This window comes from Choloepus didactylus, chromosome 8 (genome assembly GCF_015220235.1).
Source record: "Choloepus didactylus isolate mChoDid1 chromosome 8, mChoDid1.pri, whole genome shotgun sequence".
In the NCBI taxonomy this organism is placed as follows: domain Eukaryota; kingdom Metazoa; phylum Chordata; class Mammalia; order Pilosa; family Megalonychidae; genus Choloepus; species Choloepus didactylus.
In genome coordinates, this window is record NC_051314.1 from 88,860,000 (window position 1) to 88,885,666 (window position 25,667).

Sequence of the window (25,667 nt, forward strand, 5' to 3'; positions counted from 1 at the left end):
TAAATTTTCTTTCCTCTTCTCCTTCTCCTGCTGTCTCTCTTCCTCTCCCTTCCCCTCTCTCCTCCATCCTTTTCCTTTTCCTCCTCTTTTGCCTCCTTCGCTCCTTTATTTAGAACTCTTTGACTTCTTGCTATAGCTGTAAAGCTGAAAGTGAGGGCATTGTTGGTCTTCTTTCTCAGTGTTTTCTTTTAACCCAGCTCTGCATTCTCTTTGATTCCTAGGCCCCCAGCCTCATTTAAGCCCATTCCTGTTATCAGGTAAAGTTGGGCTGAGTGGCTATCTCCAGCTTTCTTGTGGGAGAAGCCTGGGATTCAGATTTAAAATCAACATGAAAAGAATAAAAGAAAGAGTGAATCTCCAAAATCTCATTCCTAGCACCCTTGCAGATGAGAGATCTACCTACCGGTGAGGGTCAGAGGCAGACCCCTAGAGCCCAAGGACAGGTGGGCTTCTGAAGGACACTGGGGCCACCTCCCTCCTGTGGCCTGAAGGGTAGATGGGGCCTCGGGGGGCTCTCGGCCCCCAGCACAAGGAATGGTGAGAAGCTTTGGCTCGTGTCCCTGGTGGTGCCATCTGGGCTCCCTATGATGTGTGCTTTTCTTGGTACCTGTGGCTGGAGGTCTAAGAGGAAGAGCTCTGGGCCTGACAAGACGGTGGGTGGGAGGATAGAGAAGCCGCTTAGCCCTGGGCAAAATGACTGCTTATTTTTAAAAAGTAATAATAAAAGGAAACAAGAACCTGCTCTGAATTAGAAACTTCTGGTGTTCGAGTGGTGGCAGTATCTCATTTCTGGGTAGCCCTTACAGTTCCCAAGGTGCTTCCATGTTCTGTGCCTCTGGAAAGCAAGAGTATGGGTATGGAGGCATGATGGAGAAAGGCTTCTTGTTTCTATAAAGATGGGCAAAAACCTGGCATAAGTCTCTCTCTGGGGAGTTACTGAATGGCAGGATTAGGCCTTAGGTTGGCTAGACTTGGGGCTAAACTGCCGATAAGAGACAGGTGCTACTCAGCCTCCTCTTACATCTCTGGGTCTGCTGCTGGGCTCCTTGGGGAGAGTTCTGAAGGCCAAGGGCCAAAACCAAGGCAGCCACTTCCTGCGCCCTGTGCTCAAGGGCCTACCACCTGGGGCTGTTCTTCTGTGGGCTCAACTTCATTCAGCACCTCGAGTTTCATTCCATCCAGGAAGCTAAAACTTGAGCCTCAGACCCCTAAGTCTCCCAGATCTGGTTGCCTTAACTTCTTGCTAAATAGACTTGCTGATAACTTTTTCAGCTTCAGTTGTCCCATGAATAAAATGAGGGGGCTACACTAATGGTTTCTGGGGTCCCCTATGGATCTAGAGCCTGTAGCTACCTGGAACTGCCAGCAGAGCCATGCTTCTGGTCCCTTCACCCCATCCCAGGGTCCAAGTTGGTTTGATCCCCATCTGTCCATTTGCTGGAACAAAGATGTCCACTGATGACTGTTTATCTTAAATCCTGTGTGTGTTCTAGTAAATGTGAATGGTGAATCATCTTTTACCAAGAATCACCACCAGTGTCTGACATCTGGAGAAGATGATGTCACTAACTCATCTCCAGGGCAGGGAAAGAAGGGTTGGGTCTGGGCCTTTGCTTTTGAGGACTGAGCATCTCCACACTCAGTAGCTCCTTGGAAGACGCTGCTGCTCCTGCAGAAAGTGATTCTGCCACCATCTTTCCCTGGCTAAATCCTGTCACCTGCCCTGTGGTAAAAGGTGGGGCCAGGAGCCTGTGGAGAATGCAGGGGTATTGGCCTACCCCACCTCTATGGTTGCTAACATGACCACAGACATAGGGGACTGGTGGTTTGGTGGGTTGAGCCCTCTACCATAGGTTTTACCCTTGGGAAGACGGTTGCTGTAAAGCAGAGGCTAGGCCTCCCTATAATTGTGCCTAATTGTGCCTAAGAGCCTCTTCCCAAATGCCTCTTTGTTGCTCAGATGTGGCCCTCTCTCTCTAGCTAAGCCAACTTGAAAGGTGAAATCACTGCCCTCCCCACTACGTGGGATCAGACACCCGGGGGAGTGAATCTCCCTGGCAACGTGGAATATGACTCCCGGGGAGGAATGTAGACCTGGCATCGTGGGACGGAGAACATCTTCTTGACCAAAAGGGGGATGTGAAAGGAAATGAAATAAGCTTCAGTGGCAGAGAGATTCCAAAACGAGCCGAGAGGTCACTCTGGTGGGCACTCTTACGCACAATTTAGACAACCCTTTTTAGGTTCTAAAGAATTGGGGTAGCTGGTGGTGGATACCTGAAACTATCAAACTACAACCCAGAACCCATGAATCTCGAAGACAATTGTATAAAAATGTAGCTTATGAGGGGTGACAATGGGGTTGGGAAAGCCATAAGGACCACACTCCCCTTTGTCTAGTTTATGGATGGATGAGTAGAAAAATAGGGGAAGGAAACAAACAAACAAACAGACAAAGGTACCCAGTGTTCTTTTTTACTTCAATTGCTCTTTTTCACTTTAATTATTATTCTTGTTATTTTTGTGTGTGTGCTAATGAAGGTGTCAGGGATTGATTTAGGTGATGAATGTACAACTACGTAATGGTACTGTGAACAATCGAATGTACGATTTGTTATGTATGACTGCGTGGTATATGAATATATCTCAATAAAATGAAGATTAAAAAAAAGAAGAAGAAAAGAAAAAAGGTGGGGCCAATGCCTGGTGGGGCTGGGAGGAGTAATGAATAATCTCTAGGTCAAGGATGATGAGAAGCCTCTAGGGAGGTGGTCTTTGTGCAATCTGCTGAAAGCCCTGTGTGGTATAGCTAGCAGGGGGGAAAAAGCATGAATTAGAAAGCAGCCCAGAGGCTGAGAGGGTGGGCAGCGGCAAGACAACGAAGTGAAGCTTCCTGTACTGCACAGTGGCTCTGGGTCTTCTGGGACTCTCTGACCCATTTGAAAGTCTTCCTCCCCCAGAGAATTGAGCCCTCAAGCTTGCACATGTATGCAAGGGAGGGAACACATGCACACACATGTGCATAAGTGCATCTACATAGGATACGGGGGGTACTGGCTTCCTAACTAGGATGCCTAACTTTGCCATCTTTTCTTACAGAACCACTGTGTCCCCTGCTTTCTCAGGACTCCCACCATTTGTCTGGCCCCTTCTCTTTCTAGGCAGGTTGTCTGATGTCCATAGCCTTAGTTTGGGCCTTTCCTCTCTTCTCCATGTATCTGTGCATATGCCTGTCCCTGGGTTGGGGGATGTTCTAGACTCTGGACTTTAGAAGACTTAAAGCTGAAATTAGAATTCTTGCCTCTCATTATGGCTAGTTAAAAGCAGGGAGCATTACTCTGCTGATTTCAGTATTTACACACTTTTTCTCCCTATGACAATGTACTCATGTATACCCTGTATAATATTTAAAAAAGGGTGGGAGAGTACTGTAAAAGTAAATGATGTAAATATGGGAGCAGAGTAGGCAATGAAAGAAAGGAGGAGGGGGCCGTTGGCACCCACAGCCTAGAGGGTGGGTGGGGGAAGGGGTAGGTACTGAGAGGAGCCCAGGGCCTGGGCTGGATCCCAAACCTCCGGCGGGAGAACTTCAGCCGGACCTGCTTGTGGGCAGGTCTCTGTGGTCACAGCCCCGGCAGGCCAGGGCTGGGGAGCTGGAAAGCTGGTGACCCAGAGGAGGGGCATGTGCTCTCTCTGCAGGCGAAGCATGAAGCGGAAGGCACTGTTCACCTGTCCCTTCAACGGAGACTGCCGCATCACCAAGGACAACCGGCGCCACTGCCAGGCCTGCCGGCTCAAGCGCTGTGTGGACATCGGCATGATGAAGGAGTGTGAGTGTCCAGGTGGCCAGGGGCGGACTGGAGGTCAGGGGCAAGGCTTTGGCCACTGTTCACGCAAGTTTGTCCCAAGGGGTCTGCCGGCCCCCTCTGCAGCTGCTGGTGTGCAGAGCCTAGGGAGGGGGCGGTGGTTCAAGCAGCCTGGGGTGGGGCAGCCCAACTCCAAGATCAATTGCACCAAGTGGTCCTGTGAGCCTCTCTAGGATCCATATGCCTGTCTCGGGGGCCCCCCTTCAAATAAAGGCCTGCCGAGAAAGAGGGAGGCAGGGTGTGGCCTTCATGAGCCCTTCCAGGTCAGAGTTTTCCTCCATGACCTAGTCTCACAGCTCCCTTTTTCCTGGACCTGAGGATAAAGGAAGAGGCTCAAGGGCCCCAGGGTCCTCTGGGTCTAGGCTTTGGGAGAGAGGATTGCAGGAGTAATGGGAAAGAATATATATTCCGAATCTAGCTGACATCCCCATTCTGCCTTGCCCCAGCCTTCCAGCCACTGTGGTCCCATGAGCTAGCTCCTGGGAGACAAAGTGGGAAGATTCTGTGAGGGGAAGCACTGGTCTAGGATGGCCCTCTGAATCCCATGGAGATGGAGGAGGGATTCCACAGGACTTTGTGTCCAGCTCTCGGGTTAGAGGAGAGGACCAACATGGCAGATTTACAGGGATGTTCTGACACCCTGTTAAAAATAACCCCTGAACTTTGCATCTGAGCTCTAGTACTAGTTACTTGGTAACCAGAGCAGTAACTGAGTTCAGCAGATGCTAGAGGAGCTGATCAAGCCCTCCCTGGGCTGGGGGCAAGGGCAGTAGGCCAGCCTGGGCATGGATGCCTTCTGTACATCTGGCCCCTGCTCTTCTTGCACCCTGACCCCTCCCCTGGCCTGAGAACAGAGCCCAGGTCCTGCCAGTCTGGAGGCCTGAGGAGTCTCAGGAGAGCAGGCTCAGATGCTGCCACCTCTGGAGGCCTCCTGGCCATGGGGCCTTTTTGGGGGAGTGGGAGAATGCAAAGACAGGGAGGATGTGTCAGGAACAGGGAAGAAGTCACAGGACAGGGCTTAGGGGATGGGAAATGTCTTCCTTGATGGGAAAAAATTAATCCGCTGTCATTGGGCAAAAGAGGCAGAGTTGAGGTCAGAGCTCCTCCCCATGGTCATGGCCTCTCAGTCTTATCCCTGCTCCCCAGCCAACTCTGCCATCCCTGGAAGGAGTTCCCAGCCTGTCTCTCCTCCTTGCCCCCACAGGAGCATGCAGGCCTGGACATGCTGATTGCTCCTAGCCCTGTCCCCTGCCCTACCCGGACTCCTGTGTTTATCCTGGAGGAAGTGGAGGCTGAAGGCCTGCATGCCTCTGGGGCTTCTCACACATTCCCTTTGTGGGGCACTGGGGTGGACAGACAACATGGCTCACACAGTCCCTGCCCCCGAGGAGCTCAGAGCCACTGCCTGGCCTGGAACCTGGGACCTAAGGCTCCAGCCAACCCAGAGCAGCACCAGGTTACACTGCCAGGATTCAGTGTGGCTCCTTCTGCCACAGGAGCTCTGGCCGGGGCCAAGATCACTGATGTCCTAGAGGTGTCTTCTCCTATGCCCCAGTCTATCCTGAGCTAGGAAAACAGGAGGAAGGAGATGTTCTTTTAGCTTAGAATTAAAAGAAGAAGAATACTTAGAGAGCATCAGAGGCCCAGAAAGGTAAAATATCAGGATTGGGGTCAGAAAGCAGGCTGATGGCTGAGTTGGGACCAGACTCAACTCCATGCCCCCTTCTAGATCCTTCTGGGTCTCCGCAGAGAGCGCTGCATCTGTGGTGGAGATGGATGTCAGGCCTTGGGTGTATCTGGGCACCCTTCCCCCAGGAACATCATGTGATCCAGAAGTGCATGCTCACCCCCAGCCCCAAATCAGCTTTGTGCCTCAGCCACCTCGGCCCCAGCCTCAGCCCTTCCCCATGGAGCCCCAGGAATCCATCTCAGCTATAGGCCAAGTGGAACTCCTTGCCCATGCTGCTCTCGTGATGCCACTGCAGAGAGCTGTCATAACTCAGGCATGGGGCCAGGGAGCTTGGCTCTCAGGGGATCCCCCGAGCTCCAGTTAAAATAGAAATGTTGGGCCAGCACTAGGCTCATTCTTTCTACTGCCCTAAAGGAAAGGCCTCCCAGGAGAAGTGTAGTTCTGTAGTTCTCTGCTTCAGGTTAGCCCAGCTGGGACACTCATGGACATTCCCAGCTTTGGGAGGCCTTGCCTGTGTGTCTGGGCCTGGAGTTCCCCTGCCCTGAACCCTGGGAGAGCTGCCAAGCCCTGGCTTCCTAGAGACAATTGAATTTCAATGTTTGGAAAGCCATAGGACAGCCCCAAGGCTCCCTATGAAGGGAGCTGAAAATCCAGGTTCCCTTCAAGCCAGAGCAGGGGGGTGGGCCTTCTAGAGTGGAGACAGGAGTAGGGAAAGGGGATGAGGATGGAAACTAATGTTTATTGACCACCTCCTCTGTGCCAGATACTGTGTGTTGTTTGATTTTTACAACAATCCCTAAATAGGTAAATTATTACTCCTGTTTTTTTTTAATAGATGAGGAAATTCAGAGGAATTAAAATATCATGCCTCTAAACTAATAAGATGATGGTCTGAGCATTCTCCCCTAGGTCTGTCTGCTTCCAAAGGCCAGGCCTCTGGGCGCCACCCCAGGGCAGCCCCTCAGGCCCCAGCAGTGGGTCAGAACCTGCCTCCTCTGTCCCTTTCCAGGCACTGCCCGGGGCCCATAAGGACAGGGTGAAGAGAGCTTCATTCCCACTGAAGGCTCCTTTTTTCTCTCTTTATGTCCTAGTTGACTGTATGCCCCTGGAGCCCGAGAAATTGCATAGCTGAACCCTTGTTCCTTGCTTATACTGCACTTGTGCTGCACAGAACCACCTATAGCATTAATTTTTAAATGTTTTTTTGCAAATATTAGTCTCTTCTCTCCAGTGTTAGCACAATGCCTGGCACCTAGTAGGTGTTCAGTAAATATGTGTCAAATGAATGAACTTTTGTCCCCCATTAGGCCTCTTTGTATCCCTCTATTTCCCATTGGTCTGTGGATCAGTAAAAGTCTCCCCAGCCTGATTGTTGGGGTCATTCATTTGGCAAAATGTTACAGCCTCTTCCCTGTTGTCCTTGGCCACCATCAGCATCTTCAAATGTCTTAAAATTGTTCATGTTTTCAGGTCTTGGCTCCCCAGCTCTATTTTAGACTGAATGGGGCAGGGAGCATGTCTTGCATGGGAATAAGTTGTTGCACTCAGCAAGCAACTTAGATGGAAGTCAAGGAGGCTGCTGGCAGGCATGCAGGCTTCACAAAGTCCGTGTACTGAAGCTCGTGAGCTTTATTCAATGGAGGCTGAGTAAATGCTCACTCGGTACCCACTCACTCTTATTCTAGATCAGTGGCTTTTAACTTCAGAACATGTGCCCTCTCACATGCTAGTAATGATATTTTAGTACCAATTTAAAAATTTACAATGAGATGAATAACCTCCTTAAACAAATGATTCATTTCATAAAGTTGTAACAGCATCTACATGTGTGAGACACGTATGACTTGTTCAATGCTCTCTGACAATGTTGCTGTGCTGGAGGCCCATGGGGGCCCCTATTTGAGATGAGCAGATCTCAGCATTTTTTCCTCTACTATCCACACAGAGGATGGTGGCTGCTAGTTGATGCATGTGATAAGGAGGAAGAGTGTAATAAGGCTAATCTTGAGTCTTCTTAACTATATCTTCTTAAAGCAAATTATTTACAAACTTTGCTACCTTGTTTGCTTTTACACTCTTCACAACAGAATGGAAAACCTCTGTGTCAGGACTCCAGGGCCAAGCACCAGAGTCCCACTGAGCATTCGAAATCAATTGTGATCAGAGGCAGTCTGGGGGAAATGGTTATGCCCACAGCCTCTAGAGCCAGATCGCCCAGGTCTCCATACCAGCTCCACCACTTGTCAGCTGTGTGGCTTTGGGCAGGTATCTCAGTTCTGGGCCTCAGTTCTCTCATCTATAAAATGGGATAATGATAGTACCTTTCTTAAAGGGTTGTAGGAGGACTAATTATATGTGAGTTAATACATAAAGAGGATTTAGAACAGGGCCCAGAACATTAAAAACTTATATACGTTATCATTAACATTGTTTTTTTAATTACCTAAACTCGATCACTAGGATTTACAGGTCCCAAAAGATTGCAAATAACTCTTAAGGAAAGAAAGACACATTTCTAGTGGCAGTTATCAATAAGAAGAAAAATTACGTAGCTTAACAGACAGGAGGAGACTGAAATCTACGAAAGGTAGCATGGAACTAGAAAGCATGTCAGGCTGAGCCATTTGGTGCAGGGCAAACAGCCCCGTACACTTCTGAGGTCATAACTGTTCCTGCAAAGTCCGGTAATTATTCAGAGTAATGCCTCTGAATCATCAAGTAAAGGTTATATGATGTTACAGGTATTCCACTACAAGGTGTTTTGTCCAGAAAATATTTCAATCAAAATTGTTAAAATAAAAGAGGTCAGCTTTACTCAGTTACCTTGGGGACTGGCACGCGGGGTACTTCTCACTGTCCTTTCCTGAGCCTGGGACAATAAGTTACACATAGTAGGTGTGATCAGTGTTTATCTGTTTGGTTCCAATCTATCACACTTTCTATCAAGTGCCACGGTCAAGAAGTTCCTCTGGGCTGGCCTCTGTGGAAGGAACTTGGCCCTGCCCTCAAGCAGCCTACATTCTAGCGGAGGAGACCATCAATGTCTTAGGTTCTCTCTCTAGACATCTGCTGGAACCTGTAAGCACCATAAATCTTACAGAGCTAAAGACAATTGGGTGCTGACATGTGTGGGAAAGACTACCTGTGCAGCAGGAACGAGGAATTGAGAAACCAGTGCAGATGAGGGCAATTGAGAAAGGCTCTGTTCTAGTTTGCTAATGCTACCAGAATGCAAAACATCAGAAATGGATTGGCTTTTATAAAAGGGGGTTTATTTGGTTACACAGTTACAGTTTTAAGGCCATAAAGTGTCCAAGGTAACACATCAGCAATCGGGTACCTTCACTGGAGGATGGCCAATGGTGTCCGGAAAACCTCTGTTAGCTGGGAAGGCACGTGGCTGGCATCTGCTCCAAAGTTCTGGTTTCAAAATGGCTTTCTCCCAGGACGTTCCTCTCTAGGCTTCAGCTCCTCAAGAATGTCACTCTTAGTTGCACTTGGGATATTTGTCCTCTCTCAGCTTCTCCGGAGCAAGAGTCTGCTTTCAATGGCCGTTTTCAAACTGTCTTCCATCTGCAGCTCCTGTGCTTTCTTCAAAGTGTCCCTCTTGGCCGTAGCTCCTCTTCAAAACATCACTCACAGCTGCACTGAGTTCCCTCTGCCCATCAGCTCATTTATATGGTTCCACTGATCAAGGCCCACCCTGAATGGGTGGGGCCATGCCTCTATGGAAATATCTCATCAGAGTTATCACCTACAGTTGGGTGGGGCGCATCTCCAAAGAAACACTCAAAGAAATCTAATCAACACTGATAATGTCTGCCCACACAAGATTACATCAAAGATAATGGCGTTTGGGGGACGCAATACATTCAAACTGGCACAGGCTCCCTGGTAAAAGAGGGCTATAGGTTGGGCATTGAAGGAGGATTGACCTTACACAGCTGTTGGGGAGAGAAGAACCAACTGGACAGGCCTCCTGCACAAGGGGAAATGTGATGGCAAGAGTGAGCAGGTCACAGTCACAGGTCAGCAGTTCCCACTTGACTAGAGCAGAAGCTATGTCCTGAGGCCCTGGGAAATGTGGCTGAAAGCTAGGAAGAGCCAAACAGTGGAGAACCTCGACTTGAGTTTGGGTGTGGTGAGCAGTAAAAAGCCAGAAAAGGTTTCTGAGCAGAAGAGTGACACCATAGATTCACCGGGGGGATATCAGAGCCTGGCAAGGCTGAGAAACCTGCCTGTGGACTCCGATGGTGTGGCTGGCAAGGCCGCCCTTCCTAGCTCCAGTCCTATCGCCTCCTCCCGCCCGCCCCCTCGGCTGTGCACACTGCCTGTCCCTGAGGTGCTTCCCGCTCCTTCCTCTCCTATCCTGCTTGAGCTCTTGAGGTCTGAGCAGACTCCCTCTGTGGGAGGAGGGTTGGCAGCAATTTGGGCAAGTGAGTCAATAACCTGGGCGTGGCCTCCCAGCCCTCCTCTTGGTATGGTTTGTCTCAGCAGTGGAGGGAACGCTCCATCTTTGGCCACAGGCTTCCCTTTCCTGCTGTGCCTCGGCCTGCTCCTACTCCCCGTAAGGACCCCCTCGTGCCCCACCAGCCTCTCCTTGTCCCTGCACCTGAGGTACCTAGTCTAACAGGCCTTTCTTGAGGCCCGGAACCCACCTACTCCAGGGTTCTGGTTCCTTTCCCTGCTCTTGTGAAACTCCCCAATTCTGTGGACAGATGCCCTGGCAGCGCCGGCGCCAAGCAAGTACTTACAGGCTGAGGGCCCCAGTGCCCACTCCTGCCGTCAGCTCTCTGCAAGCCCTGGCCAGGAGGTCTGTTTGCCTGGCTGCTGTGCCAGGCATCCCTGCTCCCAGCCCCGCCCTCCTGGGCAGCTGCCCCAACACAGTGAAGCCGGCAGGACCCACAATCCCCTACACAAGCCCAAGGGTGGTGTGGAGTCTCCCCATCGTTGGATGCCTTGACTAGCATCTGGAGAGAACTTCCCACTTAGAGCTGTGAGGTATAAGAATTGGGGCCTTCAAGAGGATGTGCAAACTTCCTTTGGCAGATATGTCAAAACTCTACAGATAGGAGAAAGCGCTATTTTGCAGGGAACCAAAAGAGGCAAAGTCTCTCTCAGCCGGTTGGAGTAGATCAGATGCCTGAGCTGCATGTCTGGAAACTTGGCACTGGGCATGGCCAGGTAGAGGGGGCTTCTCAGGCTCTCCTAGCATCCAGCACCGTGAATGTCTGCACAGTTACTCTTTCATCCTCATCTGACGTCTTGCTCACGATCATGGAGTATGGGGACAGGGGAGATGAGAACTAATGCTTAATGAGTGTCCACTCTGTGCCAGGTAGGCCTTCAGTTCTCAAAACAGTCACTCCTTTGAGATAGGTATTATAATCCACCCAGATCACACCACCCCCTTTATGGAGGAAGGAACAAGAAAGGAATCTTAAAGAGTGTATGGTGGTGAGCTTCTCATTTTATAAATGAGAGAATGAAGGTCCAGAGAGTTAAATGCTCTGCCCAAGGCCACACAACTTGTTCTGAAGAACCTAGACTCCCTAAGGCACAGGCCATTCCTCCTCTCAAATCCTCCTTTTCCCCCTTTTCAGCATAGAAAACCCCTATTTTCTTTCCATCTAGTGGGGTTGGAGAATATGGGACACACAAGACCCAGTGGTAGGAAGGATCCCCCTCCCCGCCAACCCGAGCCCCGTTCCTGTGCCTTTCACTGGAGGAAGGTCCCTGGGAGGAGCTGCGGGCCCAGCCCCTGTGTCCCCTTTTCTGCCCCCACAGTCATCCTGACGGATGAGGAGGTGCAGCGGAAGCGGGAGATGATCCTGAAGCGGAAGGAGGAGGAGGCCTTGAAGGACAGCCTGCGGCCCAAGCTGTCCGAGGAGCAGCAGCACATCATTGCCACCCTGCTGGACGCACACCACAAGACCTACGACCCCACCTATGCCTACGTTAGCGAGTTCCGGGTGCGTCTGCCGGCTGAGCAGGAGGGCTGGGCCGACTGTGGAGAACCACCAGGGATAGCCATGGCCTGGGGAGTGAGCAGGAGGGCAAGGGGGAGCGGGGAGCGGTGGAGGCTGCTCTGTCCCTCTGACAATGGGGGCGGGGGGGTGATTTCCCCTCCCTGTAGCCATTCCTGTCACAGATCAGGGCCAAGGCAGGAAGGTAGCCCTGGAGTATGAGCTTCTGACCCATCTTTCTCTTCTAGCCTCCAGTTCGCGGGAATGAGGATAAAGGGAACCATCTCTCAAGGCCCTTCTCCCAACACACACCCAGCTTCTCCGGGGACTCCTCCTCCTCCTCGGGTCACTACACCACCTCTTCAGGTAAGACGCAGGCTTCCCAGGGCTCCCCACCCCACCTGCCCTCCGGCTGCCGGACGGAACAGACGGAGACAGACGGAAGGCTGCCCAACGAGAATGGCACTAAGACGCCGTGTCCACGCAGGGCTCTCAGGACAACCCCTCTTCTAAAGATGGGGGATAACATGCCCAGGGGCCCATGCCCAGGAAGAGGCTGAGCTGGGGTTTCATCTGGGCAGGGTCTTGCTTCCAAATCCCATGCCCTTTCCTCTAAGCCAGGCTTCTGCCCGTGGCTCCCTCCCTGGGGAGGACCTGGTTCCTTAAATGGTATTTTGAGTCTGGGGCCTTGGGAAGATGAAGTGTGGAGTGGAAAGGAGAATGTGGGGGCTCATCGCAGCCCGCCATCCCTCTGAGTCCTGGGGGCCACTATGGCCCTGGAGAGCCTGGAAAGCCGTGCTTTCTTCTTGTGGTCCTTTTCTGCCTGTCTCTTCATTCTTCCTGCCTCATCCTCCCCTTCCCCTTGTTCTCCCTCCCTTTACCTCTCACCCTCTCCCTGTTGCCCTCTGCTTGGGACCTGCAGGGGGACAGGGACAGAAAAGCCCCTTTCCCTCCACAGGACCAGTCTCAGATGTGGAATCTCCCGGCTCAGTGATGGATGTGCGCACAGATTCAGAATAGGTGGAAAGGGCCCCCGTGCCGACTGGACAGACACACAGTTGGCACTACCTCCGTTGTGTCCACCCACCCAGGAGGCAGTGGTCAGTGGCTAAAGAGATACACTGACCATCACATGGATTGACTGACCCCCAAACCCCTCACCTCATAGGGATCTCTCTCACAGGTTAACTTTCTTTACCCACCTTCCTGCTCTTTTCCTTTGATGGCATATTCATTTGTATCAGGGAGTCTCAATCTGAGGAAGTTATGTATTGGTCTGCACTGCAGCTTTGAACAATTATTCCCTATTTATTTAAGAGTTGTGATACCCTATTGTAGGTTAATTGATTTCAGGTGCTCTCCCCCACCAATGAATATTCAGTATTCCATATATTTAGTTAAAGTTTCAAATGAGTTAACATTTTTAATTTTTAAACAATGATTTTACAACAGTAATAAATGTCATTGTAGACATTAGAAAATAGAAACTAAACATCATGCACACATGCATATGTGTATATAATCTTACTTTCCAAAAGATAATCACTGTTAACATTCTTTCCTGTCTGTTTTCAACACATTTGTATATTCAAAAATGGAATTGTGCTATACATAGTCTGGTAACTTGCTTTTTTCCCTTATTAGTCTATTGCATCATATTTCCTTGTCAATTGTTATATATCTAGAGTATCATTTTTAATATCTGCATAGTATTCCAAGGTAGGAATGAATGTACAAACCATTTCTAAATCCCCGATCATTAGATTTCTAGATTGCTTCCCAACTTTTCAGAAGCAAAGTTTTAGCTTGTAGCTAAATAGTTGCACTCATGCCAACTTTTTTCCTTACGATGGATTCTTGTAAGTGGTATCACTGGTTGAAGAGTATGTGTAATTGTAGACTTTGACCCCCATCGTCAAATAGCTTTCTAGATCACTAGCACAAATTTGTTCCTTCTTTAAAACTCAGCACTGCATCAGATTGCCTAGCTTTACGAATACGGATATCAACATATTTAAACATATTTCTAGTTTCATAGGTGAAAAATGTAGATGTCTCCTTTGCATTTTTCTGGTCACTAGTGAGGTTGAACATTTTTTCCATGTGTCGATTGGTCCCATATTCATTTTTGATTTGAGGTCATTCTGAATAACATGGGGTCTTTAAAGCTGGACTGAAATCACCACATGAGGAAGTCTTTTCTCTGGCTTCTTGATTTTACTGTCCCAAAACCATTAAAAGAAGAAACAGGAAGAGTCCCAAAGAGTAGCTTGAGGCTGAAGAGTGGCCCTCTAGGAAGACACGGTCACTGTGGGATCGTGGCTGACCCTGCCACCAGGGAGCAGGGGATGCCCAGCCCAAGTAGCCTTTAATAGTTCCTTCTCTTTCTTTGTCCTTCCCCCAGACCTAATGGAGACAGCTGGCTTCTCCAATCTGGATCTGAACGAAGACGACTCTGATGACACTTCTGTGACTCTGGACCTGTCCCAGCTCTCTATGCTGCCCCACCTGGCTGACCTGGTCAGTTACAGCATCCAAAAGGTCATCGGCTTTGCCAAGATGATCCCAGGATTTAAGTAAGAAGCTTCTGTGACATCTGGTTGAGCAGAATCCTAGGCTGGGCTAGAAGAAAACTTGAAGATTACCTATCCACTGCTTCCCCCAAACAGAGACTCCAGTCCTACCCCAGACCTTCTAAGGAATCTGTAATTTAGGAAATGCTCCAGGAGTGTCCAGTCCAGCATTACCCTGCAGGTCAACACTGGAGACCTAGTCCACCTCCTATACTTTCTGGATGATGTATGAAAGCCCAGAGAGGTTCAAAGGCTGGCCAGGGTCATTTTCTAGTGTTGAAGTCAGAATGTCAGATCCAGGCCTAGAACCCTGAGTTCACTGCCGTGTCCGCTCCAGCTGGCTTGGGGCTAATCCTCATGCTATCCCTTTAAATGAAATCTACATTAAACCCCCACCCCAGTTCTGAGACCAGAATGAGGTGATAGAGAGGATAAAGGGTTGGGTATTGAGCTTTGGAAAATAATCTAGGAATCCCAGAGGGAGGCAGGTTTACTAGCACATGTGACTGGGGCCCCCTTCACCCAAATTTATATAAAAGACCATTTCCTGACCATGCTGAGACCTTTGTCCCAAAATATAGACATATAGAGAGTTCTACTGGAGTGATATCCTCTATTACAGATTCATCCATGGGTCCAGTATGTGGTGTAGTTTACAACAAATGTTTTATTGTTTTGATAATAGTGGCAGGTATAGTACTTATACTTAAATATTCATATAGTGTTAGATATTCTTAAAACAATATAGTGTTGATGTTTTTAGTAGATATGTAGGGGTTTAGTGATATCTATATTTACGTATATATTCTTGTTCTTTCAAAATTTCTTTTGGTACTTTGCCAGAAAACATATACACAATGTAGTTGAGAAAGAGAAAGAAATAAATCAATATCAGCAATATTATCATCTCAAGCAGTAGCAATAGCTGTAGTTGTAGCAGGAGAGGACAAACGATCCCCTAGAATCTGATGTTCAGATTTAGGGCTGGGATACTGGGGAGCTGGGAAATGATTTCATGTTGGCCAGTTGTGGACAGGAACTAATATGAAGTGCCAGGTGTGATTTTGTGGATCTCTCTGATGCAGAGGGAAGCCATCAGTTACTGTCTAAATTGTTGCATTTCCACTTAGATGATGGTAATTCAATCAGTCCAGCACTTAGCAGTTTGTGTCTACTCTGTGTCATTTTATGCCCCCCACCAATGCAAATATCAGGAACTCTAATGCTCTTTCCCTGAAATTAATGTGAACACTGAAGAAGAGAAAAACATCAAGCATTGTTAAAACACCCTTACTACATCGCCTGTTTCAGTTGCAGCAAAACGGGTAAGGCCACTCTGGCAGTCAGGCAGGAACAAGCGACTGAGTGTCTCCTGTGAGCCCAGCGTGGCACCAGGCCTGGGATTTACCCTCCAGAGCCTTTCCTTGGAACTGACAACACATTCCGTTTAGCACAAGTTCCAACTCCCGCCTCCATTCTCCACATTTCTGTTTGCAAACTCCATGTATTCCAAACTCCTGTTTTGTGTAAACAGCTGGAGAAAAAAAAAAACACTTCAAGGCACCAATGTGGACACTGTAGCAACTGGCTTCCATCCTAATTCCAAGGAGCAGTACTCATCTGTGCAGAGTTTCCCGTCCCTGCTCTGGTGGGGAGTTGGAGGAGATGACCCCTGAGACCGTCTTCAGATGCTAAGTTTTGGCATTTCTAAGTGGGGGAACACCATCCTATCAGTCACTCATTGAAACAGTTACCACGGTGCTGCCCCTCTACTAAATAACCCAGGCCCTTGTTTTTCTCCTCTGACCTTGCGCTGCATCCCTAAACCCCACCACCACCATATACCCTGACTCACATAGCACTACCTCCCCTCAATTTCTCTCCCCAAAGCTAAGCTAATGTCTACTCCCTACCTTTCCCCTTTATTTTCTCTAACGTTCCTTTGTCGAGCTCTTCAGTCCTGACCAAAGTGAGTTATATATGAGCAGGTCCTGGAGATGCCTAGCTACTGATACCAAATCTGTGAGCTCCATCCCAAACGTTCTTGGGTTGGCTTCTCTCTCTTGAGCATGATTTGAGAAGTCCCAGAATGGAATGCTTTTCCATAAAAATGGAGCAGGCCTTGGCGAGAGCTCGGCGGTGATGCCGAGCCTGAACTGGCACTAGAGCCCAGCTTCCATGGGCCCAGGCTGGGCAAGGCCAGCTGCTCTCTGGCTTTACTGGTTTCCATGCTTAGGGGTTCTGTTTTTCCCAGAAGTGAAAGAACAGTGGCTGCGTCCCTGATGGCTTTGATCTTGTTGCCTGTAGGCGGGGGTGGAGGGTGTGGGGAGGCGGGATGTGACTTTTGTGTGGGTGAGTGGGGAAGGGGCAGGATGAGACTCCATTGAGGGTGTGGGACCAAAGTGGGGTGGAGCTGTACTGGGCGGTACTGGGCGTAAAATGCCCTGCGGTGTTGCCTTGGCCCTGCTCCCTCCTCCCACCTCATTCCCTCAGCCTCTCAGTTTGCACCTCACAAACCTCTGCCCTTTGCAGAGCTGCAAAAGGAATGTATCGCAGAGTTGGTGTCAGTAGCAGCATCTAAATGGCCAGGAGCAGCCTTGGATCCGAGAACCACGGACTCCCAGGCTTCACAGCCAAGGGAGGGACCAGGCCAGATCTGTTGGAGCCCAGCCATAGAGCTAAATGCCTTCTATCACCATCATTTCCATTCCCATGACTGCAAAAGGCCCGGGGGTCATAGTGTTTCCCTTGTCCATTACCCTTTCCTCCACATTCATTCATTCATCCACGCAACAAATAGCTTTCTTATATAAACTCTTAGTGATAAAAGTTGACTAGGACACAGTCCCTGGCCTGCAGGGATTCAGTATCTGATGGGAGAGACAGGTAAACAATTGCTGCAGAGAGATAAGAGCTCTAACACAGGGCTGCTGGAGGCACCTTGGGAATACAGGAGAGGAGGGGCTGGACTCTGCCTGAGGGAATTTGGAGGCGGGAGGCGGTGTTGGACGAGACAGATAGCAACGCATTTCCAGAGCACACCTCTGGAGCTCAGAAGTGGCCGCAGGTGTGATGACTGCTGGGGTGTAAATATTGCACAGGTCCAGGAGGCACAGGCCTGAGCAGGTACTTGGAGCAAGAACAGAGCCTCTTATTGGTTTCCCCTCAACTCCCCCTCTCCCCTCACCCCACCAGTGCCCCAAGTCCTGGCTGTGAACTGCACTGAGAAAGTCCCTCTATTTCCAGGCTATGTGCGGGTAATTTAGGGTCATTTAGGTTTGCTTTTGTAGAAGTAGCACGTCTGGATCACAGTAAGCAGTAAGCACTGACATCTTTTCTGGCCAAAACATTCATGGAATGTTTGTTTGCTTCTGGTCATGCTTCTTCTTTTTTTTTTTTTTTTTTTTTCCACACAAACTGATCTATTTACTTCAATATTTATTAGTCAGTTGAATACATATAGTTGTACTAGTCACATTTGGAGTGGGGCATTGAACAAAGGGTTCTATATAAAGATATTCCTCACAGAATTATTTAGAGTAGCAAAAATTAGAAACAACAAAAATGTCCAAAACTAGGCAAATGGCAGACTGATCAAATAACTTACAGCATATGGATATGAAGTAACATAATGCAACCCACTAAGAACTGGGATAAATAATTTTTAGTGCTGGAGGAAGTGGGATGCAGAATTAGTTTAAACTCAAGTATGTAAAGAAGAAAGATGTGCATAGAAAAAAGATAGGAAGGATACACACCAAAATGTTATCTGTAGTTATGAGCAATTTTTTATTTTCATATTTTTATATTTTATATTTTTATATTTTTCTGCATTTTCCCAAAATTTAACAATGAACATATTTTACTTGTATAATTGAAAACCAAAATGGGGAGGGGGTGTTTGTTTATATTTTTAAAATGTGCATCAGGCATCTAGAGAAAAGGGACAAGGATGGTGAGACATCTAGACACCAAGTCTTGAGGACTGTCTGTCCTGGAGAAGACTCAAGGGGACACAGTAGCTTTCTTTAAATGGTTAAAGGGATAGCCTGTGACTAAGGGAGAAGTCTGGTTCTGTGTTCCTTGAGGGGACAGAACTAAAGAAACAGATGAAATCTATCACTGTGAGATAGCAATATTGATAAAATTATATCAATATTAATTAATATTAATAGGGCTGTGTTAGAGCTCTTATCTCTTTGCAGCAATTGTTTACCTATCTCTTCCATCAGATACCGAATCCCTTCAGGCCAAGGACTGTGTCTTAGTCAGCTTTTATCACTAATTAGATCAATAGTGATCTAATCTATCAATAGAAGAGGCTTTTAACTCAGGAACTCTCTAACAACCTCAAAGCTGCATCTAGAGGCCATGAGCTCCCTAGCACTGGGAGAATTCTGCAGAGGCCACATATGAGCCATCTGTCTCAGGAGAGCTGAAGAAGGAAATTGGACCACATTGTCTCTAAGAGGGTCCTTCCAACTCTAGCATTTTGATTTTGTTTTTCCAATGCAGACCCTTTGCCAACCATCCTGGTCAGGCAAGTCTTCTCATTCCCTGTCACCTATCACCTGCTGATAGAGAATTCTCTTCAGCAAAAGTTTGCTGCTGAGAGTTCTCACCTTTTTACATATCATAGTGCAGGCACAGAGAGGATGACAGCCTCTCTATGGGATATCGAGGAGGAAACATACTGTCAGCAAGAGAAAGGGAGGGAAAACTGGAAGCGAGTTGGTCTAGGAACCCTGCTTTTTCCTTGCCATTGTTCAGACAAGCCCAGCTGGCAACTCACAGTAATAAAACTAATCTGTGGCCCCTGACTCAAGCAGCACATACTTATCGATCCTCTTGTTGTGCACAGGGCTCAATGACCAGTGTGTGGGCAACACTAACTTGAGGGTACTGGCCCTCAAGGAGCTTACAGTTCAGCATCAAGAGACAAGCATATAAAGAACAGAGCTGAAGGGAAAAGGGCAAAATAAAATCACAAGTAATGTGCAGTGGGTCATAAAGGAAAGGTTCTAGTTGTGCCAAAGACAATCAGGAGGGGGGAACTCCAAAGGAGACCACATTGGACCACCTAGGACCAGAAAGATGAGATGGAGCGTTAGAAAAGGGCACTCCAGGCTGGAGCTGTCTCATATTCAAAGGAATAGTGGAGTGAGAACACACCACATCTGAATGTAGGATAGCCAGTGGTGCTAAAATGTAGGGTCAGTGGTGTCTGCATTGGGAAAGGAAGCTAGAAAGATGGTTTGAAGGCACTGGGGTGATGGTGAGATAGTGAGGATTTCTGAGTATGAAAGTGACATTTCCCTGTGGAATAAGAAACATGGATGAAGCCGGAGAGATTTGAGTCCAGGAGTCTGTCTGGTCAGGAGGCTGTTGTGAGAGATGATGAAACTCTGAACCAAGGGGCTGGGGTGGGAATGATGTCAAAGGCTTGAGAGATGTTCCGGAGACAGAGTTGACCACACCTTATGTTCTAGTTTGCTAATGCTGCTGGAATGCAAAACACCAGAAATGGATCGGCTTTTATAAAGGGGGTTTATTTGGTTACACAATTACAGTCTTAAGGCCATAAAGTTTCCAAGGTAACACATCAACAATTGGGTACCTTCACTGGAGGATGGCCAATGGTGTCCAGAAAACCTCTGTTAGCTGGGAAGGCAAATGGCTGGCGTCTGCTCCAAGTCCTGGTTTCAAAATGGCTTTCTCCCAGGACGTTCCTTTCTAGGCTGCAGCTCCTCTTCAAAATGTCACTCTCAGTTGCTCTTGGGGCATTTGTCCTCTCTTAGCTTCTCTGGAGCAAGAATCTGTTTTCAACAGCCGTCTTCAAAATGTCTCTCATCTGCAGCTCCTGTGCTTTCTTCAAAGTGTCTCTCTTGGCTATAGCAAGCTCGTTCCTTCTGTCTGAGCTTATATACTGCTCCAGTAATCAAGGCCCACCCTGAATGGGTGGGGCCACACCTCCCTGGAAATTATCTCATCAGAGTTGTCACCTACGGTTGGGTGGGTCACATCTCCATGGAAACACTCAAAGGATTCCAATCTAATAGCACTAAAACGTCTGCCTCACAAGATTGCATCAAAGAACATGGCTTTTTCTGGGGGACATAATACATTCAAACTGGCACACCTTACTACTGGGAGGGACCAGAGCAGGAGGAGGGTGAGGAAAATGAAAGGGTGGGAGTCATTGAAGATGACTCTGGTCATACCATTTGTAGGCCATCATTCATGCCATGAAGCCAGGAGCTTCCTCAGCCTCTATCATCCTATCCCTAACAGCTCTTACCACGAGGTCTGGGAGACCCCAACAAGTCACTGGGGCTCCTTGTCTTAGTAGCTGAACTCCTTCATATCCTGCCTTGGCACACAATCACAGTCTTGGGTTGTTCTCCTTCCAGGGACAGTCTTGTCCTTTCCAACCAGGCTGCAGGCTCCTCAGTGGAGAACCCAAGGCACAGCTGGTCACCTGGCAGGTGTATACCTGTCAAAATGCTGAACTGATTTGTGTGATTTGAAAATCTTAGCCAGTAACCTGAGCTCCTCCCTGCCTTTCCTGGCAGAGATCTTACCTCTGATGACCAGATTGTGCTGCTGAAGTCTAGTGCCATCGAGGTCATCATGTTGCGCTCCAACCAGTCCTTCACCATGGACGACATGTCCTGGACCTGCGGCAGCCCGGACTACAAGTACCAAATTGATGATGTGGCCAAAGGTGCGTCTGGTCTCTGCCCCACCCTCTCCAGCTCCTGGACTCTGGCTCCCTGCCTGCATGTCAGAGGGGGCAAGGCAACAACAGGGAGAGAAGGGCAAGGGTCAGGCCCAGCTGGGGTTGAGGTGGGATGGGTGGGGTTCTCCTCAGTTCCGCCCACAGCATCTGGCCGCTGTCTCTCACAGCTGGACACAGCCTGGAGCTGATTGAGCCCCTCATCAAGTTCCAGGTGGGGCTGAAGAAGCTGAACTTGCATGAGGAGGAGCACGTCCTGCTCATGGCCATCTGCATTGTCTCCCCAGGTACCGGGCCTGGCAGTGGGATTTAACAGATGGCTCTAGACAGTTTCCCTGACTGATTTTGGAGGCAGTCTTCTTTGACCCTTGACCTCTTATACCTGTTTGGGTGTTGAAGAGAGAGAGAAGGCTGGGGAGGAGGTTATTATGGTCCTGGGGATGTTATATCAGTGGTGAGACCCAAAGGGGGCAGCCTTGCCTTGGACTGGACAGTGTTTTGGGTGAGGGCTGAGCAAGGCCTCTGCAAAAGGATGGACATGGCTCCCTTCCCCCACCCAGCCAGCGTCCACCCCGCACTCACTCATACACTCGGACACAATTTACCGAGCATCTACCAGACTCCAGGCACGGTGCTGGGCATAGGAATTCAGCAGCAAACAAGATTCCTAATATGATGCGATTTTGAAAAATAAAGAAGCATGTGATACTATAAGAGGGTATAACAGGCAGGAACCTGATGAAGTCTGGGGCATGGAGGTAGGAAATGTTCAGGAAGGGCCTCTGAGGAAGACCTTTTAAGTTGTTACTTGAGGATCAATAAGGCAGGCAAAGAAAAAGAACTGAGTCCCAGGCCAAGGGAATGCAAGTGTGACACCTGGGAGCCTGGCACACGAGGATGCTGGCGGCAGGACCAGGACATAGAGGGAGAGAAACGATGTGTGGACAGGGCCAGATGGATCCAAGGAATGATTTGGGACTTCATCCTAAATGTAGTGGGAAGTCATCACGGGGCTTAGGTGGGGCAGTGGTGTCACAAGTGGGCAGCTATCAGAAGGGGAAAGGTATGTGTGTGTGTGTGTGTGTGTGTGTGCATGTGCCCAGGAGGGTTAGGGGTCTGTGTGGGCAGAGACATGGTGGGGAGACCGGGCAGTGATGGGGCCAGCTCAGAGCTCCCGTGACACCTCCCACCTGTTCCCTGCACCCACAGACCGGCCTGGGGTGCAGGACGCTGCGCTGATAGAGGCCATCCAGGACCGCCTGTCCAACACGCTGCAGACCTACATCCGCTGCCACCACCCACCCCCAGGCAGCCACTTGCTCTACGCCAAGATGATCCAGAAGCTCGCTGACCTGCGCAGCCTCAACGAGGAGCACTCCAAGCAGTACCGCTGCCTCTCCTTCCAGCCTGAGTGTAGCATGAAGCTCACGCCCCTCGTGCTCGAGGTGTTTGGCAATGAGATCTCCTGATGAGGGCAGCCTGTGGTGGCGCCGGGGCGGGGCTGCTCCTCGGTGGCCCTGGGCCCGGCCCGGGCTGGCTGCTGCCCAGTAGCCCTTCCCATCCCCTGGGGAGCTCAGCCTGTCCTCTCCGTCTCCCTTCCCTGTCCGGCCCATCCTCTCTCCTGCCCAACCTGAACACCAGGACCCACTTTCCTGCTGGCCACAGACTGCACCCAGTCCCTGGAGACCTCGGTCACGAGAAATTGCTGTTTATATGATGAAGAAACTCAAGTGGGAGCAGAGGGCAGAGGCCGAAAGGTGGGGCTCAGCCCCAGATGCCTCTGCCTCTCCAGGAGCGGCTGCCAGCTAGAGCCGAGGAACCATTCCTCAGGGACAGAGATACCTGTACCTCTCCCCACTCCAGGCCCCCCATGTCGAAAGTCTGGTGGGGATCCCTCCCCACCTGCCCCACTCATGATAGGTAACCGGCCTGCAGCACCCATCCGCCTCCACCCCGTCTTGCAACCACCTGTGCTGTTCCGTACCAGAGCCACGTGCCACGATGGGGCCTCCTTCCTCTGCTTTCCCTCTCCTGGCCAGTCAAGGACACTCACAGCCAAGGATGACCAAAAACAGGTGACCGAGGTCATGACTACCCCCTCATCCACCTCTGCTGGCCAAAGGGTACTTGCCCACCTTTCAGCTCTACATTCACCCATTGCGTGGTAAGCCCCACTATTCTCCTGGCAGTACCTCACCGAGTCAGGCCTTCTCCCCACCACCTGGCCCAGAACCCGCTTGCTGAGGGGCCCAAGGAGGGAAGAAAGTATGGTCTGGGCAGTGGGGAGTAGATAAACCGAGCCACACAGAAGAGCAGTGGATGGCGAAGAGTCCGTCACTGAGCCCGTGGCTCTGTGGCCTGGTATCTAGGAGGCTGGCTGTGGTGGAGCTCTCTCCCTCCAGCAGTCCATGGGGCAGGACTGAGTTGCCCCAGGTAGAACAGTACCCAGCATCATTGTCCCCCCTCACCCCCCAGTGCCTTACCTCCCCCAGCCAGGAGAGAGAGAGCTTGCCACAGCCTCCAGAGCCCTCCCACAGTGACCAAGAGTTGCTGGTTGGGGTGGAGGAGAAGAACTTTCAGCCCCCAGCAGCCCAAGTCATGCCCTCCCTACGTGCCTAGGTATAGTTCCAAGACTGCTCTTCACCCGGGAGAACCACGAGCTACTGCCCCGAACTCCTCAAGGTGTGGATGGAGGGAGAGACGGTTGCCTCTAGTGCCTGGTCAGGGAAAGCATGGAGGGCAGACTGACGGAGGGCTGGTTCCCTTCTTTTTCTCACTCCACCATTTCCTAAAAGTCAAAAGAGACCCGTGAGGCAGGGCAGGGTGGTGTACATAACTTCAGATGTGATGTTCTCCTCTGCAGCTGAGCCGGCCCAGGCGGTGGGAAATCTCGGTTGGTTTACTCTGGGGTGAGATTTCTTGGTGAGGGTGAGTCACAGAAGAGTGGGACCAGTGCAGAAGGGGGTTCTTCCACACGCAGTCGTAGAGGGTCCTTCCGATGGCGACTGGAGTTTGGTAAGCACAGCCACATCTGATGCATCAGCAGGGAGTTATTGTCAGTGGGAACACGGCTGCCCAAGCTACCAGAGGATGGCCCCTTCATCTGTGTCTGTTGAGCCCTGAAAACCCCAGTAAGACCCAGACTTAACCCTGGAAGAGCCTTTGGTGCCCACCTGGCCAGGTGTTTCTCAGAAGTCTGCAGATGGAGGAACATCTGGCAGCCACATTCCTTATTGCAGAATACCATATATATGACTTAATCTTAAATGCATTAGATATGAGGGCTTTTTCCAGACTTCTTTTTGTACTACATTCTAATATAGAGGGTAGCAGGCACCAATGATTAAGAGATATTTATAGGGGGGAATCTTACATTGTAAAATTCTATACATTAATTATTTTTATTGTTATTATTTTACAAATTAGGGAGAGACCCTTGCTATTTGATTTTAGCAGCAGAACACATTGGTCCAGCTTGCTATTTAGTGGAAGGAAAAGCTTGAAAATAGATAAACTAGTTCAATCCACTTGTTAAAGAAAATGGACTTTTAGAGGAGGATGTAACTGACCTAAGTTCATATAACGAGTTAGAAGTAGTGCCAGGACTGGACCCAGACTTTGGACTCACGGTCCAGTGCTCTTTCCACTACACCATGCTTCAGCTTAGGCCCGTTCTCCATTCCCCTGATGGCAGATGCAGTTCCTTGGGGGAATCCCTGGATTTTAGACAGAGCAAGTCTAGATCCAGGACCCCTTTCTTCCTTCCCTGCGTTGTAACCCCTGTGACCCATCAGGAGGAGGAGGAGACCCCTCAGCCTGTGTCTCAATGTGAATTGGCCCTCCATCCCCCTAACCTCCGTGGCCCTTGCCTGATGGGGTCTCTGCCTCAGCCCTGTATAATGCTGTCCTTGTCAATAAAGTGCATCTGTCTTTGTAATGTCTTCACCTTCCCAGCTCTCCCTCTGGCCCTAGCTTCTCTAGGAAACTCACATGGACACACCAAAAATATCAGTTACTCAGCCCTGGATCCCATGGTAACCCAGGCCACCCCCAAAGGGAAGTCTAGGAACTGGGAGGAAAAGAGAAGTGGGGAAAGTGAGGTTTCATGGGAGCTGAAGTGGAGGAAAATGTTATCATTTATTCTGTTTTAGAATGAGATCATGTGAAGACAGACATTTATAAATCTAAGACATTTAAAATATATTATTGGAAGCCCAGGGAAGTATGCACCACAATGCCAAATAACCAAGATTCTGGGAGACAAAAAGTCCTCCTGCTGTCTAACTAGAAGCAAGTAGGAGAAGCCAAGAGTGGCCAACTGGGGAGGCTGGAAAGTACTACAGATTTGGTGAAAGTGGGAAATAAAGCAACAAAAGAAGTCTTTAAATAGTGCCTCCTGAGTCATTTCCAAAGAGGAAAAAAAGTATGCCAGACATTTTTCAAATAAAAAATGAAGAAAGTTTTGATTATGGTGATAAAAATGGCTCATACTTAAACAGTACTTCCCTGGTTGCAAGAATTCCTGTAAATAAATGCTTGATGCAAACCGACTGGCTTGGTCCTTCTAAGGACACTATAAGATATGGACTATCATTACTATCCGCATTCAGCAGAGGGGATAACTTGCCCAAAGCAACACAAGTGCTAAGTGAAAGCGATGGGATTTGAACCCTTGGCAGCTGGCTCCAGAAGCCATACATTAACTGCTATATTATACTGCTTCCTACTGAACTGAGGGGCTTGGCAAATGATGGACAGTCTTGCCAGCTCTCTACTAAAGAGGATACGGGGAGGTTTCCATTCCTCCAGTGGGCCCTGCGATGGGAAAATTGGAGG

At 49.4% G+C, this 25,667-nt stretch overlaps 1 protein-coding gene across 1 annotated transcript in view; it reads left to right on the top strand.

The window, feature by feature from the left end:
* VDR (vitamin D receptor) overlaps window positions 1-25,341 on the top strand; it is a 55,699-nt gene extending 30,358 nt beyond the window's left edge. The window contains exons 4-10 of the mRNA XM_037847280.1: window positions 3,700-3,830; window positions 11,344-11,528; window positions 11,771-11,888; window positions 13,927-14,098; window positions 20,668-20,819; window positions 21,002-21,118; window positions 22,041-25,341. Of these exons, the coding sequence (XP_037703208.1) occupies window positions 3,700-3,830; window positions 11,344-11,528; window positions 11,771-11,888; window positions 13,927-14,098; window positions 20,668-20,819; window positions 21,002-21,118; window positions 22,041-22,300 (1,135 nt within the window). The 3' untranslated portion in view covers window positions 22,301-25,341. The remainder of the gene's footprint in view (window positions 1-3,699; window positions 3,831-11,343; window positions 11,529-11,770; window positions 11,889-13,926; window positions 14,099-20,667; window positions 20,820-21,001; window positions 21,119-22,040) is intronic.
* The last annotated feature ends 326 nt before the right edge of the window (window positions 25,342-25,667 follow it).